At 49.0% G+C, this 13,677-nt stretch overlaps 1 protein-coding gene across 8 annotated transcripts in view; it reads right to left on the bottom strand.

Annotated features, from left to right (window-relative positions):
• Positions 1-2,282: 2,282 nt before the first annotated feature.
• Positions 2,283-13,677, bottom strand: part of Wdfy4 (WDFY family member 4) — a 236,893-nt gene continuing 225,498 nt past the window's right edge. For all 8 annotated transcript variants that reach the window (XM_087906241.1, XM_087906246.1, XM_087906242.1 and 5 more), the window contains 5 exons: positions 11,047-11,226; positions 9,935-10,117; positions 7,356-7,440; positions 3,664-3,775; positions 2,283-2,736 (listed from right to left, as the gene is read on the bottom strand). In XM_087906241.1, coding sequence (XP_087762367.1) covers positions 2,670-2,736; positions 3,664-3,775; positions 7,356-7,440; positions 9,935-10,117; positions 11,047-11,226 — 627 coding nt within the window. In that variant the 3' untranslated portion in view covers positions 2,283-2,669. The remainder of the gene's footprint in view (positions 2,737-3,663; positions 3,776-7,355; positions 7,441-9,934; positions 10,118-11,046; positions 11,227-13,677) is intronic.

Below are 13,677 nucleotides of genomic sequence, written 5' to 3' on the forward strand. Positions count from 1 at the left end.
GTTAGCCAATAAGAAGTTAGAGCTAATGGGCCAAGCAGTGTTTTAATTAATACAGTTTCTATGTGGTTATTTTGGGGCAAGTTAGCCAGGCAGCTGGGACGAACAAGTGGGCCCTCCTCCTACAACTGGTGAAATGTGGGTTCCTGACTGCAGAGACTTTGGACCCACAGCCATCTGGTCAGCCAGGCGGCAGAGGTGGCAGAGGTGGCTGTCTCCTCATCTCATCCTGTTACTCTTTCCTTGTTATTTGATGAGAAAGTCTTCTTTGCATGAGTCCAGGACTCCCGAAAGTCTAACTTTTGCTCCAGCATGCTTCTGGGCAACACAATCCAGTGTGCAGGGCTGCAGTGGCCTGAGATGCAGCCGGGGAGGACAGCGGACCTGCCTCCCTCACTCCGGTTGCCTCCTGTCCCCTGTGTCTCTCCTCAGTCAAGTCACAGAGCTCTGTGCTCAGAACTCCAGCAAAGGGCAGGCCCAGCAAGGCACACTAGTGAGTGGTTCTCCCTTGGTCCATCTGTTCTCCCTTCTCTTCCTTGGTCCATCAGTACTCCCTTGGTCCATCGGTTCTCCCTTGGTCTATCTGTTCTTCTTTCCTGAAGCCCAACATGCCCAGAGCCTTTGCAAGGGACTAATCCACTATGACTGGTGTCATTCTCAGAAGATAGCAGCTCACAGGCTCACAGAGGTACAGGAGAAAGTGCCATCTGAAGAAAGCCACAGAAGGATCCAAGCCTGTTCGCACCTTGATCTTTAATTTTCAGCCCCCAGAATTGTGAAATAAATTTCTGCCACTTAAGCCACCTAGGATGGGGTACTCTTATAGCAAGCAGCATGAGCAAGTAGGCAGCTGGAATGTCACCTATACCTACCTATGGCATGGGATATCTTATGCTATCTCTCACCTCAAGTCCCATTTTTTTTTTTGCATTGACATCTCAGCCCTAAGATGCTAGCAAGAAGACTCAAACCAGTCTCCTCATTTTCCCCTTGGGAGAACAGACACAGCAGGAGGAGGCTGTGTCTGGGGTGGGAAATCCCAGAACTATTTGGAATGGAACAAATGAAGGGCAAAAATTCTACTGGCATGAATGAATGGAAGGCAGACTTTTGACCAACAAGCCTTTCAGCCCTGGATAATGTTATAGATTGTGTTTTGAAAACTGACAGCAGACCCAGCCCTGATATTTATGGCATGTGTCTTGGCTTTCCTGAGGAGCAGTGCTCTCTGATGTTATAATTATGGCCCTTTGGCGCAGTCCCAGCCGGACACAGCATTGCAAATGGACTGTCTGCTAATAGTGCATGCAGATGATGTGGGAGGTGGCATGATCCTTGACCCCAGAGTCAGACAAGAGCCCTTCCCATCCAGGGAGGGGTATCCTGGACTTATGAATTGGCTCGTCCCCCAGTTTTCCCCACTGCTAAGCCCTTGGAGTTCAAAGATAAATCAGGATGCCCTCTTTTGCTGTGTTTGCCATGGCCATATACCACCTCACCTTCCTTAATATTTATCTGTAAGTTGGTTCACTGCTTCTTAAAGGTGAGGTGATCCAAAGCCATCAGACATAAAATTCATTTTCCTACCACCCCTAGGCCTGGGTTGAAGGGAGTAAAGACAGCCATCAGAGCCTCTTCAGGCTTGGAGAAACATGCAGAGGAAACATATCCCTGCTTGGGCCCCAGGAGAGGCTTTCAGAAAAGGAGCTGAGCCACTTCCAAACCCCCCATGCACCTGCAGCTGCCTGAGATTCTTGATGTTGTTGGTTTTGATTTGTGTTTCTTCTTTTCTTTTGTTTTGCTTTTGTTATTGGTTTTTTGAGACAGGATTTTTTTGTGTAGCCTTGGCTGTCGTGGAACTCACTCTGTAGATGGGGCTGGCCTTAAAGTCACAGAGATCCACCTGCCTCTGCTTCCCAAGTGCTGAGAGTAAAAGCGTGCACTACCACTACCCAGCCCAGCTACCCAGCCCATTAAATACTTCTCCAAGATGAGGAACAGCTCAAAACCAATGTGAGGGTTGGGGACAATTGATATCCAATTAGCAATGGACAGAGGGTCGATCTAGCCAAGGCAGGGCCTGGCTGGGAACCACTACCTGCTTTTACTGTAAAGTTGGGGTAGGGATGCCCAGGCCTGGTGTATTGCCCTGCCTGAGGCTCCCATGTCAGGGTCAGGTGACAGTCGTGTGTGGCCCTTGAGTCGGTCTGATCACAACACAACTCGTGAACTTGTTGACTTATAACAATACAGACAAAACTGGGCGAGGTGACACTCAAGCGGCCTTCCACTTGGGAAATGGTATTTTAATAAAATACAGAACAGCAGGACGGTTTCCGTGAACCAACGCCTGCTCCTTTCTTTTCTAGCACAGTAAGCCTTGGTAGATGAGTCACACATCAATTTCCTGCACAACTTGCCACTAGCCGGTCGGTTTCCACAGGAATGTCTACCAGCATCCTCATACAGAAGTCTTGTGGACCCCAGAGATGTTTGGGGTATACAGTGCAAATCATCAGGTGTCCTTGAGAACTGTGGGAGGAGAGTCCCCCCAAAAAAGCTTGCTCTGGGTATAGGGCCCAGGCGACACATCACCTGGATGCCGGCAGCCTGTCGCTGCAGGCCCTGAGACACCCAGCTTCAATGCCAGTGCCTTCCGCATTAGTGTGCTCCTACCCATCGGCTGACCAGCAGAAGATCCTCCCCTTCTCGTCGCCAACCAAGAGCTTGGTCTGGTTTCTTGAGAAGAAAAAGGAAAAATAAGAACATTGGAGTTCATCGTTTGAGACCCACACATCCCAGCCAGCACCCTGGAAAACACAGTGTATGGGACTGTATCCAGGACACGGTGGGAGCTCCTGTCCTGTCTCCTCTGGTGCTGATGAGGGAGTAGAAGAAATGGACCCTGCGTGGACCCGAGGATGGGGGTGGGAGCTTTGGGAGGGGATTGTTGTAGATCCAAAAGCCCTGGGGAAAAGCCGAGGTTCTGAGGTTCCCCTCCATCTCTCCAGCGGTAGCTCCGCGAGAGCATCTGGCTGAGAAAGGATGAAGTTACACCTTTGATGGAGGATTGGCACGTGCTCCAGCGAGGACCTTGGGTCTGCTCTTTTCTAGTCCCACAACCATGTCATCCCACCCAGGCCAGCCTGGCATCCAAAATACTGAATTCCTCACACCAAGGACTTCAGAGGGCAACTGTAGGCCAGCGAGAGAGGAAAGAAGGGTAAAAAACCAGCTGTTCTTGAGATTGCAACTCTCTAGAAGGGTTAACTGGGTCACCATGACAGCTAAAATAATGAGAACCCAATGTCATCTTTGAGACTACTCTTCATTGGCTAAGGGACTTCAAAAGGCTTTTCCATCCAAGTACGATGGCCATCATCAGCAAATATAACGACTAGTGGGATCCAGGACAAAAGGACCTCTTCAAGACAAAACTACACAATATACTTCCCTACCATTTGCAGTTCTTCATGAATCTGCATATTCATGAAATAGAGATCAGGGACATATAGGGATTAACAACAAGATGGGTTTGCTTGGGTCCCTGCAGTGACGTGACCTTCCTGGGTCTGATAACCTAAACTCAGCTGGAAATACTGGAACTTGGGAAAGTTGACTGTAGCGCCCTCTGCTGGAGTCCTGGAGAAAGCAGTCTGCTCTTACCTAGTTATGGCCAAAGCTGTCACAGCAGGGCTTGTCTTGCTAGGCTTGCCACTCAGAGCAACACTGACATCCAGCTCTCGGCTCAGGGCAAGGTTCTTGGCCCACTTGTGCCCTGTGGAAAGCACGAGAAAGAAAAAGTTAGAGCGCCCCGTGGCTTCACGAACAAGCCCATATGCACCCCATGCATAGGACCACACAGATACTAACATTTATATTTGTGGTCAGCAACTTGTTAAATTGAGGGGGAAAATATATTTAATCTTGGCCTGTGCTGTTGCAAAAAGGGCCGTCCCAATTTAATTTGCAGGCTGTGATAGTTACATGTGCTGACGTGCCGCGGTATCCATTGTGTACCAAATTGGATTTGTGTATTATTGCTTTCTAAATTGCATGCCTAGTTCAGCAAAATTGCTCATCAGTGTTTACTGGCTTTATGCTTAATAAGATGCCCCACAATACCTTGCTGCCAGGGTGTAATGCAGCCTGTAATTGCCTAGTAAAAATAAATTACATAAAGTCTGCATTATCAACTTAGCGAAATCCTCTCACGCCCAACCAATAATTAAATGCTGAGAGAATTTTCTCAAAAAATATAACTCAATGATTGTTACTTCACTCATTCTAATGACTACATTTGGAGACAGACAGCAATTGCTTCAACGTGAAGGGTGAGATGGAGAAACAGCAAGTGGGCCCATCCCTATGAGACACGTCATTGTCTCAAGGCCTGAATGCCGCCGCACACCCCCGTGGTGCTATAGTGGCCACTTAGGGGTGCAGAGGCTCAGTGCACCAGGGGACACATGAGGACATGAGTAGAGACACGGCTCATAGGCAGGGACAGACACTTGGAAATCTGAGCACAGCTCCAAACATCATGCTTTTTCTGAGTCCAGATCTAGGAGCTGCTTTCGGAAGCAAATCATGCTTCGGTGGTGGAGTTCTTACCGCAAATGATGAATAAATACGTTCCGGGCAGAAATGAGATTAAGGCTGCCTGAAGTGCATATCCTCAGCGTTTACAGATCTCCTCTCCTGCCCCTTAAGACATCTGAGGGGTGCAATAACATATGCACCGATAGGACACATATGCAAATATTCACGTGCCCTGCTTAATTCGGATCCCTTTCCAACAAAACGGCTTTGAGCAATGTGATGAGGGCATCACGCTTCCTTCTCAGAGACCTCCAGTGGGTTATGTTCACAAATTTGTTCTCAGATTTGTTGACTTCAACAGAGGCGCAATCCAATTTTCTGTTAACTCTGTGTGTCCCACCCCCACCTTGTCGGTTCATCCTAGTTGTAACCCTGCTCCTAACTGTCAGTTCCGCAGGGCAGCTGTGACCTCCAGGTCAGGACAGACAGCAGGGGAACAATGCGGATCCTGGAACTCCCTGTCAGCCGGAAACCATCTTGTAATTCCCCTAATGTTATATTCAAAGAGAAAAATTTTTTGAGAGGTCTGAGGAATGAATTCTGTAGATTTTTGTTTACTATTTCTCCGTCCCCAGCACACTACATGACTGGAGTCACAGCGAATACTCTCAACTAGCCGAACAGCGCCTCACCAGTTGTGAGGGATGGAGTTGGGTCTCCAGCTTAGTCTCCTTCCTGTTCGCCAGACTACATGGCCATTACTCCTGGTACCTAAGAGAAGCTGGGGGTCCTCCACCATGCGCTGCGGATCTGTGGGCCAGGACCTGAGCTCACACTTCTGGCTATGAAGGGGCAGTTGATCCTGAGACTTACATAGGTCATATGACCTTCAGTGTCATACATGTGTACATGAGACACGTTTCACAAACAGCCAAGGGAAAAGGATGCCTGAGCTGGATCCTCCCAGGGGGACAGATGCAGGGAAGGGAGTGGAACTGTTGCTCTCCAGAGAAACACAGAGCTCCGGAGAGCACACAGCCATGTGCTCCTCTTTCAGACTGCAAGAGAGCGGCCCCTCATGGCCTCGAGTCGCGCTGGAGGAATAAGGACACTGAACTGGACACGGCTCTTGGTTCTGGGGATGTCTACGCTCTGACTCAACCCAGATTACCAACCAATTGCTGGAAATGCCGAAGGATGGGATTTTCAGTCTAGACAGAGTGTAGGACATAGAGGAGCCCCAGCAAACGTCTGTGAGTGCTTACAGAACTCACAAATGGGTGCCTGGATGAGTCAGGAAGGCACAAAACATGCAATCAAGGCAAACTAATTGAAAATGGCCACTATATGGCCAAGGGAGCCCTGTGGGGTTGGAGAAAATCTGATCCTGTGGACAGTCATTGGTCTGGGAGCTAACAGGAGTACTGGGTCAACTGGGGAACCCTCCACGTACGGTAATGTGCTTCTTTCATTTGGGGGGCCCAGGAGGGACAGTTTGGCTTTGGACTGCAGTCTTCTAAAGGAGGAGGTGGGGGTGGGGAATGTTTGCAGTGGAGGGAATGATGGCAGCAGGGATGACGGCAGAGATGAAAGTGAAGTGGTGTCAGCTATGAGGACGAGGCCTTTACCTGTGTTTGTAGTGCAGGGGCTGCTGGTGACGGTATGATTGCACTTGAGGTCAGGGTGACTGTGATGGGCAGCTTGCTACAGTCTGCTGTGCAGGACTGCAGTGAGAAAGGAGGGATGCATGGGAAGGGTTCAGAGTGTCTCATGCTCTCTGACATCTCAGCCCTGGGGTAGCCTGGGCAGTGGGGATGGCAGAAGGGTTCTGTGTTTCAGTCTCACCTGCCATAATGAGAAGACTTTGCCACCAGACAGTGGTCCTCTTGTTGTACATATAACTGGAAGTGCGTGTGATATTTTCACCCATCAACTAAACTTTTTCAGGGGCGTGGGCTGAGTCCCAGGATGGGGCACTACATTTGTATTAAACCCATGACTGAATGGGAAGGGGAGCATAATGAGGGCTAATGGGGGCATCTGCGGTATGGTAGAGCCAATTCCTCCTCACTGGGAGAATGGCCTCTCCCTTCTGTTTACAGGATGTTAACCAGTTACATCCAGGTCCCGGGCTGTGGACTCTGGTTTTCCAGTATCATCGGGAAGCATCAAAGAAGAACAAGAGGGCATATGCACCCCCCAAAGACCCGGGGTCCCTGACACCCACCATGTCATTGTCCACTGTCCAATGGGTACCATAGTCCAAATGAAGGACTCAACGGGGCTTTCCTTAGTGCTTCGGGGTCCACCAGATGCTTGCAGGACACAAAGTGTTCTCCTATAGCCCTCCCTGCTACTGTCTGGATCTGAAATGTCTCTCCGGTTCATGCTGGAAATGCTCTGAGTCCAGCACTGCTTTGAAGGCCACAGGGCCTGTACGGGGTGGAGACTGTTCGGCAGGAACATGTCACGGGTTGTGCACCTGTCTGTGTCATACCCAATGCTGGTCCTGCTTCATGTCACACTTCCTCTGCCACAGATGGAGTCACTCCTGCCACCGTGCCTCTCCCCAGTGAGGGACTGAAATGCCTGAGACCATGAGCCAAAGTGAACCATCCTGTCCTCGACCTGTGTCTGCCACATATGGGATCGCGGAATGCAGAAGTCACGAATCTAGTTCCCACCCTGGCAGCGCTTTCCAGAGCGCCCGTGGCCTCCCTGCACTCAGACGCTCTGGGTGGGCTGCAGTCCTGGTGCCAGGACAGGGAGAGAGGAGCACAGGAGGGTGGCGTGGGTTAAGCTCCACAAATGGGTACCTCTGGGGCTTAGGGGCTCAGTGGAGGGCTCTTCTGTCACTGCCTTCCTGGGAACAGACATCTTCACATCCTCGGTCTTCCAAATCTGTCCAGAAAAGAGAACATGTCATGCCTTCTAGAATGGCCCTGTCTTCAGGGTCAGGGTGGTCCACCCCATTCTCTCGCATCTGGGGGAAGGGGTGCTGGCAGATGGGGATGTGCCCTGAATATTCACTTCTGGTGTTATTATCAGGAAAACGGTTATTTAGGCTTCAGCCTCCTTGTGGTGGTTCAGCCTGTAACAACGGCAGTTTGAATGGATTTACTCTTTTCCCTGAGACTCTTAGGTGGATCTCCTCCTCCTCCTCTTCCTCCTCCTCCTCCTCCTCCTCCTCCTCTTTTCCGCAATCCTTTATCAGTTCACTGTGCGTGTGTGAGTGTGTGTGTGTGTGTGTGTGTGAGAGAGAGAGATGTGAAGGTACATGCACCCATGTATAAGCCTGTGGAGGTCAGAGGTCAATTCAGGTGTCTAATTTCCATTCTCCTTCCTCTGTTTTGAAGCAGGAGCTCTCACTGAAGAACTTGCCCTTTCAGTTAGACCAGCTAATTAACAAGCTCTTGTCACCATCCCCTAATGCCTGAATTTCACACACAAACCACTTTTTATTTTAAACCTAGCTTTTACATGGCTGCTAGAGATGTGAATTCAGGTCTCCGTGCTTGAGCACATATTTAAGCCATTGACCTATCTCCCCAACTCCTCCCTTACCTTATCTAACCTTAAATCCTGCCGTCTGCTTATCATATTGTCACTGAGTCCACACCTTAGACCCTACAATCTATTCGTCCTTTTGTCACTGAGGGAATGCCTTCCTATTCTTCTGCCATCTTCTAGGGCCACCTGACCTCTGGGTTTGATCCTAAACCTTGTGTATGAGAGCCCTCAGGATGACCGCAGGTGGCTTCTCACCTGCCAGGTCTGGACTCTCTGCCCTTTGAAGGCAAAACCAGCAACTGTTCAAACGTTTCTGTGTGCAGCCCAGAACCTCACACAGCTGGGGCAGGGAGGTTCCAGGAGCCTGGTCCCAACACTGAATAAATGAAGGCTGAGTGTAGAAGGCCGCAACCACACTCTCCACCATAGATGGCGCTGCACCGCCAGGTGAGCTAGAAAGCTCACACGTGTTGGTATTTTTCCGCTACTCCCAAGGTTTCACCTGGGACTGGGAGCAGTTGACCAATCCAGGAATGACACGTCCAGAGCAGGGTCTGTTTCCTTTATAAGGGATGGGTTCCATCTTATCTGGGTCCCCGGCCATGTTGGCTTATGCTCTAGCTCCCAAGAGGATTAAAGCCATTCCTGCAGAAGGATCCTAGTGTTCCGCGTGGTTCTTGCTGGCGAGACGGTAGCGTGGGACAGCTGAGCACACAGTCAACTCCTCCGCATGTCTGCGGCAGGCTCAGGGAAGGTGCACTCATGGCTCAGTCACCCCAGTTCCCCTTTCTTGTCTGCATTCAGATCATACCCACCAAACCAACATCTTTTTGACCTTTCATTTTCTGGCCAGCTAAGGACACAGGTCATGTGCCCCTCACCGAGAACACTGTGTAGAGATCTTCCTGGGGGCCTCTTTCCCAAGGCTCATCTCTCGTCGTTCATGCTGGCCCACAGGCCTCCCCATACAGCAACTGTTCTGCATCCTCAGAGCTCAGCTAAAACGCCACCTCTCCTGAGGTCTGTCTGGCAGAGGGGGGTAGGTGCTTCGCCTGAGCCCTACTGCATCACCCCATTTCTCCCCCCAGCATTGTGGGCAAGCCTCTCAGGTATTCTCAGTTGTCTCCCGTTCTTTCATCCTCCATGCCAGTCTCAGAGAAAACAACCTGAGCCTTGTTTTCCTGGGCCTTCCGATCTCATCCCCTGGCTTCAGTGTTTCCTTCTCTTCCTGGCTTCAGGAAGCTCCTTTCTTAAGATCCTGGTACTCTTGATTATCTCAGCCACGAGACATTCCACATGGGCAGCATTTTACATGCACTCTTCCAAAACCTGAGTGTCCCAGGGACAAGTGCCTGCGGTGGCTTATACAAAATCCTTGGCACGGGATTAAGAGTTAAGTAAGTGGATAGATGGATAGATGGATAGTTAGATAGTTGGATGGGATGGTTTAATGGATGAATAGAAAGATTGCCGAAAGCTTGGATAGATAATGGATGAATGAGTCAATGGGTTGAGGGATAAACAACCAGCTATGTGGGTAGATGGATTAGTGAGTGGGTAAATGGGTTGATTCATTTCACATATTTTTTTTTCAGTATTGTGCTATCTCCTACTAAACTGGACCATTCATTATTCATACCTTCACACCTTATAATACTTTACTATGTGTGTATGTATGTGTGTGCAGTACCATATTCTCTCTCCCTGTCTCCCATTTTTCTCTTGGCCGTGAAAAAGCACCATCTTTCCCTTGATTTGCTATAGGTAACTAGTATGGAATACTTTCAAATTTTATATGCAGTGCTTGGCCCATGGAGGCAGTGAAGAAATGAGACAAATGAGTTATCCTCCTGTGTACTCATTCTGCGCCCCCAAACACACTTACCCGAACCATGCCATCCTTACTCCCTGTGACGATGACGTGACTTGCATCCCACACTGGCCCCTCTACTATGCAGCAGCATGTTATGGTTCCTTCAGGGCCCCAGGCTGTGGTAATACTGGCCAAGGGCTGTCCATTGACATCCCACAAGGACAAATGGGCTCCAGCGCAGGAGACAATGGTTCCCTACAGCAATAAGAGTTGGCTTTAGTCTATGCAAGATTCACCGGCAGTTTCCCCAGCTCAGTCCCCCAGTTTGTATACCAAAGTACCCCAACGCATCTTCTTCCAAAGCTTCAAATCTCATCAACTCACTTAGACATTTACAGTTTGATGGCATTGCCGAGATGTAGTGGGAACTAGGTTTTTCTAAGTTGGAAGAAATGGGTCACTGGGGGCATGCCTCATGCCTTTGAAGGGTGTATCTTGTCTCTGCCCTTTTGGGGCACTCTCTTTCCTGGATAACATGCCATGAGAAACCCTGCTCCACCATGCCCCATCTAAGGGCTGTTCTGCCTTGACATGGACCTCAAGCAATCGAGCCAGCTGAGCACAGACTGAAACTTCTGAAATGGAGTCACAATAAACCTGTGTGTTATGACACTGACCCAGGCTTTGGGCTACTCCAAGATCCTGATTCCTAACCACATCGTGACTTTCATAGCAGACAGTCTGAAGACTGCCCCTGTTTCTCTAGATAAGAGACCTTTGATTGGTTGTCTAGCAGTGCCTCCATGAAGAAAATTTGCATTTCATCTGGTGGAGGACAGCGTACAGAGGTGCCAATGACAGCAAGTGGCTCATAAAACTTTGCAATGCCCTTTCAGAAGTAACCTTCAGGGAGAGAGAGAGCCCTAATAATGCCTCCTAAAATACTCCTTTATATCTTGAGCGTAACTTACTCTGGGCAGATCTCTCTGTTTAACCTTGCTGTACCTATACCAGAGCAAAGACCTCCTAGTGCCTACCTTCAGCTGGCAGAGGGTGGTTGGCACACATGGGGCCTGGTCCACATTTGGGAATGACCAGCATATGTCTGTCCCTGGGTTTTGCGGCACTCACAAACACAGTGTTTGTGTAGGCCCCAAGACATGGAGAAATGTAAAAGGTCTCACCGAAACATCACTGATGGCAACAGCCGAGATCCCTTCTCGGTGGACAGGCAGGCAGGCCACGCGAGAGAAGTGGTCCAGGTCCCAGAGGATACAAGTGCGATCCTGGGAGCCACTCACCAGGAGGCTGAAGGTGACTGAGGCTGTCAGACATGTGACAGCCTGGGTGTGTCCATACAAGGCCTAGGAACAGGAGGCATAACCAGAAGTTATGAGAGACACGCATAGTTAGCTACTAGTGGGTTGCTGCTGCTTCTGGGTCTCTGATGAGGAAATGAAGATTCAGAGCGAATCAATGATTTTACAGATGTGGAGCGGTGGGGGTGGGGGAGTACACATGTGTGTTGGCCTCTTGGTGGCATCCATTTCTAGGACCTGAGATCTTTCTGAAGAGAAGAGATAGTCCCTTTGTAATAAGTAATCCAGCCCAGAGTTTCCTTATGCTTTTCCCCCTTTCTGTATTCTTTTTGTATCTGAAGTAGCTCCTGGCACGGTTAGTATGCAAAGGTTTCAAAGGACAAAGTATGTGCCCAGACCAGCAGCCCCACCAAATCTGGGAGCTTAGTGAATAAGCCCCTGGTCTTCCAAATCAGAAACTCTGGTGATGGAGCCCTGGAACCTGCATTCTTTCCCATCCAAAAAATTGCATTTGTATTCAGGTTGGATGTACTGCACTATGGGAGACTCAGAAACAAAGCAGTCCTTAGGCCATACTGGGAAGACTACAGGACAACACAAGAACACAGCCCACAAAATCAACCAAGCAGGGTTCTTAGGGACTCGACAATCAGAGAGCCTGCGTGAGTCTGAGCTAGGTCCTCTGCATGTATGTTATATTTTTATAACCTGGTGTTCTTGTGGGACCCTAACAGTAGCAATGGAGGTTGTCTCTGACTCTTTCCCCCTCTTCGGACCCTTTTTCTCATACTGGGTTGCCTAGGAGTAGATCTAGGGGAGATGGGTGGTGCAGGGAAGGGGCTGGGATGAGTGGAGGGAGGGGAAACTGTAGCTAGGGTGTATATGAGAGAAGAATAAAAAAATCACAATTATTTTTTTTTTTAAAAAAAAAGCTCAATCTTTTGTATTTTTGTTTTGAGACAGAGCTGTTGGCCACACAGCCTAGGCCAATCTTGAACTTATGAACCTCCAGTCTAAACTGGGATTCTAGAGCTCGAATTATCAGCATGAGCCACTGAGTCTGCCTAAAGATAGGGATCAAACACAGGCTGACCGGCTTGGCAGCGAATACTTTTACCTGCTGATTATCTCACTGGTGTAAAATGTTACTTTTTCCGACCTACGGATGTGAGTGTGTGTCTGGTGGGTCTCAGGGGACTTGCTCTTAGCCTTCCAGCTTGGATCGTTTACTCTTGGCCTTCAGGCTTGCTTCATGGATGTCTGTGAAGAAAGCTCTTTCCAGACTGCTTAAGGGGCCAAGTTCCTTCTGGGTGCATTGCTCCTGGCTAGGGTGAGGATTCCTAAGCATGCCAGAGGGTACCAAGAAAGCCCGAGGGGGTTCTCTGCCTGAATATGCCTGGCATGCCTTGGAATCAACCAGGAGTGTGGAGGTGGCACTCTGAAAGGGTCTGGCCTGGCTCAACTATGGCTGGAGCTCCAGCCCTGGCAGAGACAAACTGCTCACTCATTTTGGTCATCATTTTTCAAAGCTGACATTTTGCCTGGTCACAGCTATTAAACATTTTGTCACAAGTTCCCATTTGTCCTCGATGGAGCCTAATGTGACACCAGTCAGATGTTGGTGGCAAATCTCTGGACACGACCCACTGAAGAAGACTTAAGTTGCCTCAAGAGCGTGGAAAGAGAGAAAGGAAAAGGCTTGATAGGAATTCTCCGATCTTCTAGAACAACCTGCATCTGATGAGTAAGTTCAGACCACGGATGATATAACACCTCCAAAGGACACAGGCAAAGGGGCCCTGACAGAGCGCTCGGGGCTTCAGAGAGAAGAGCTCGGCGCCCGAGTGACAACGCAGGCTGCCTTGTGGAACCAAGTCAGCCTGTGCTGGGCAGAGAGGGCCGGTGTGCACGGCACGGTATTCCACTGCTGAGATACGTGTGGGGTACTGTCATCCACGGGCCCAGAAACTGCAGCATCAGAAGGCACCCAGTGCCCTGTCATCTGGGAAGGCAAGGAAACCGAGGCAGAGCCCACAGTTCTAAATGTGCACCCAAAGGGCTCTTTCTTTTCTTTCCTTCTTCCTTTTTTGCAGAAGCCATGTCATTTAAAAGACCTTTGCTATATCATCTTGTATCTAAGTAGCAAAATATAAATACAACACAATAAAATAAAACCTCTCAAAATAATTCTCCATAATGGTGGTTGTGGTGAGGTGGCTAGTCTCAATAAACTCTTGATAGCATTGGAGAACTATAGAGTAAATTTGGAAAACTTTGTGTCATTGCTCAGTAATTCTTCTCAAAATACATCATAAGGAAACAATTAGTCAGAAGCAAACAGCATATATATAACATGTTTTCTGCAGCACTGTTGAAAATGGTTAAAAGTTGGAAATAACCTAATTGTCTAGTTTTAGAAGAAATGGTTTATTAAGCCGTGGTATTCTGACATAACAATTGAAATGTAATTTTCTGAAAATGGAATAATCTGGAACA

The sequence above is a fragment of the Myodes glareolus genome, chromosome 5 (genome assembly GCF_982192425.1).
Source record: "Myodes glareolus chromosome 5, mMyoGla1.1, whole genome shotgun sequence".
NCBI lineage: Eukaryota > Metazoa > Chordata > Mammalia > Rodentia > Cricetidae > Myodes > Myodes glareolus.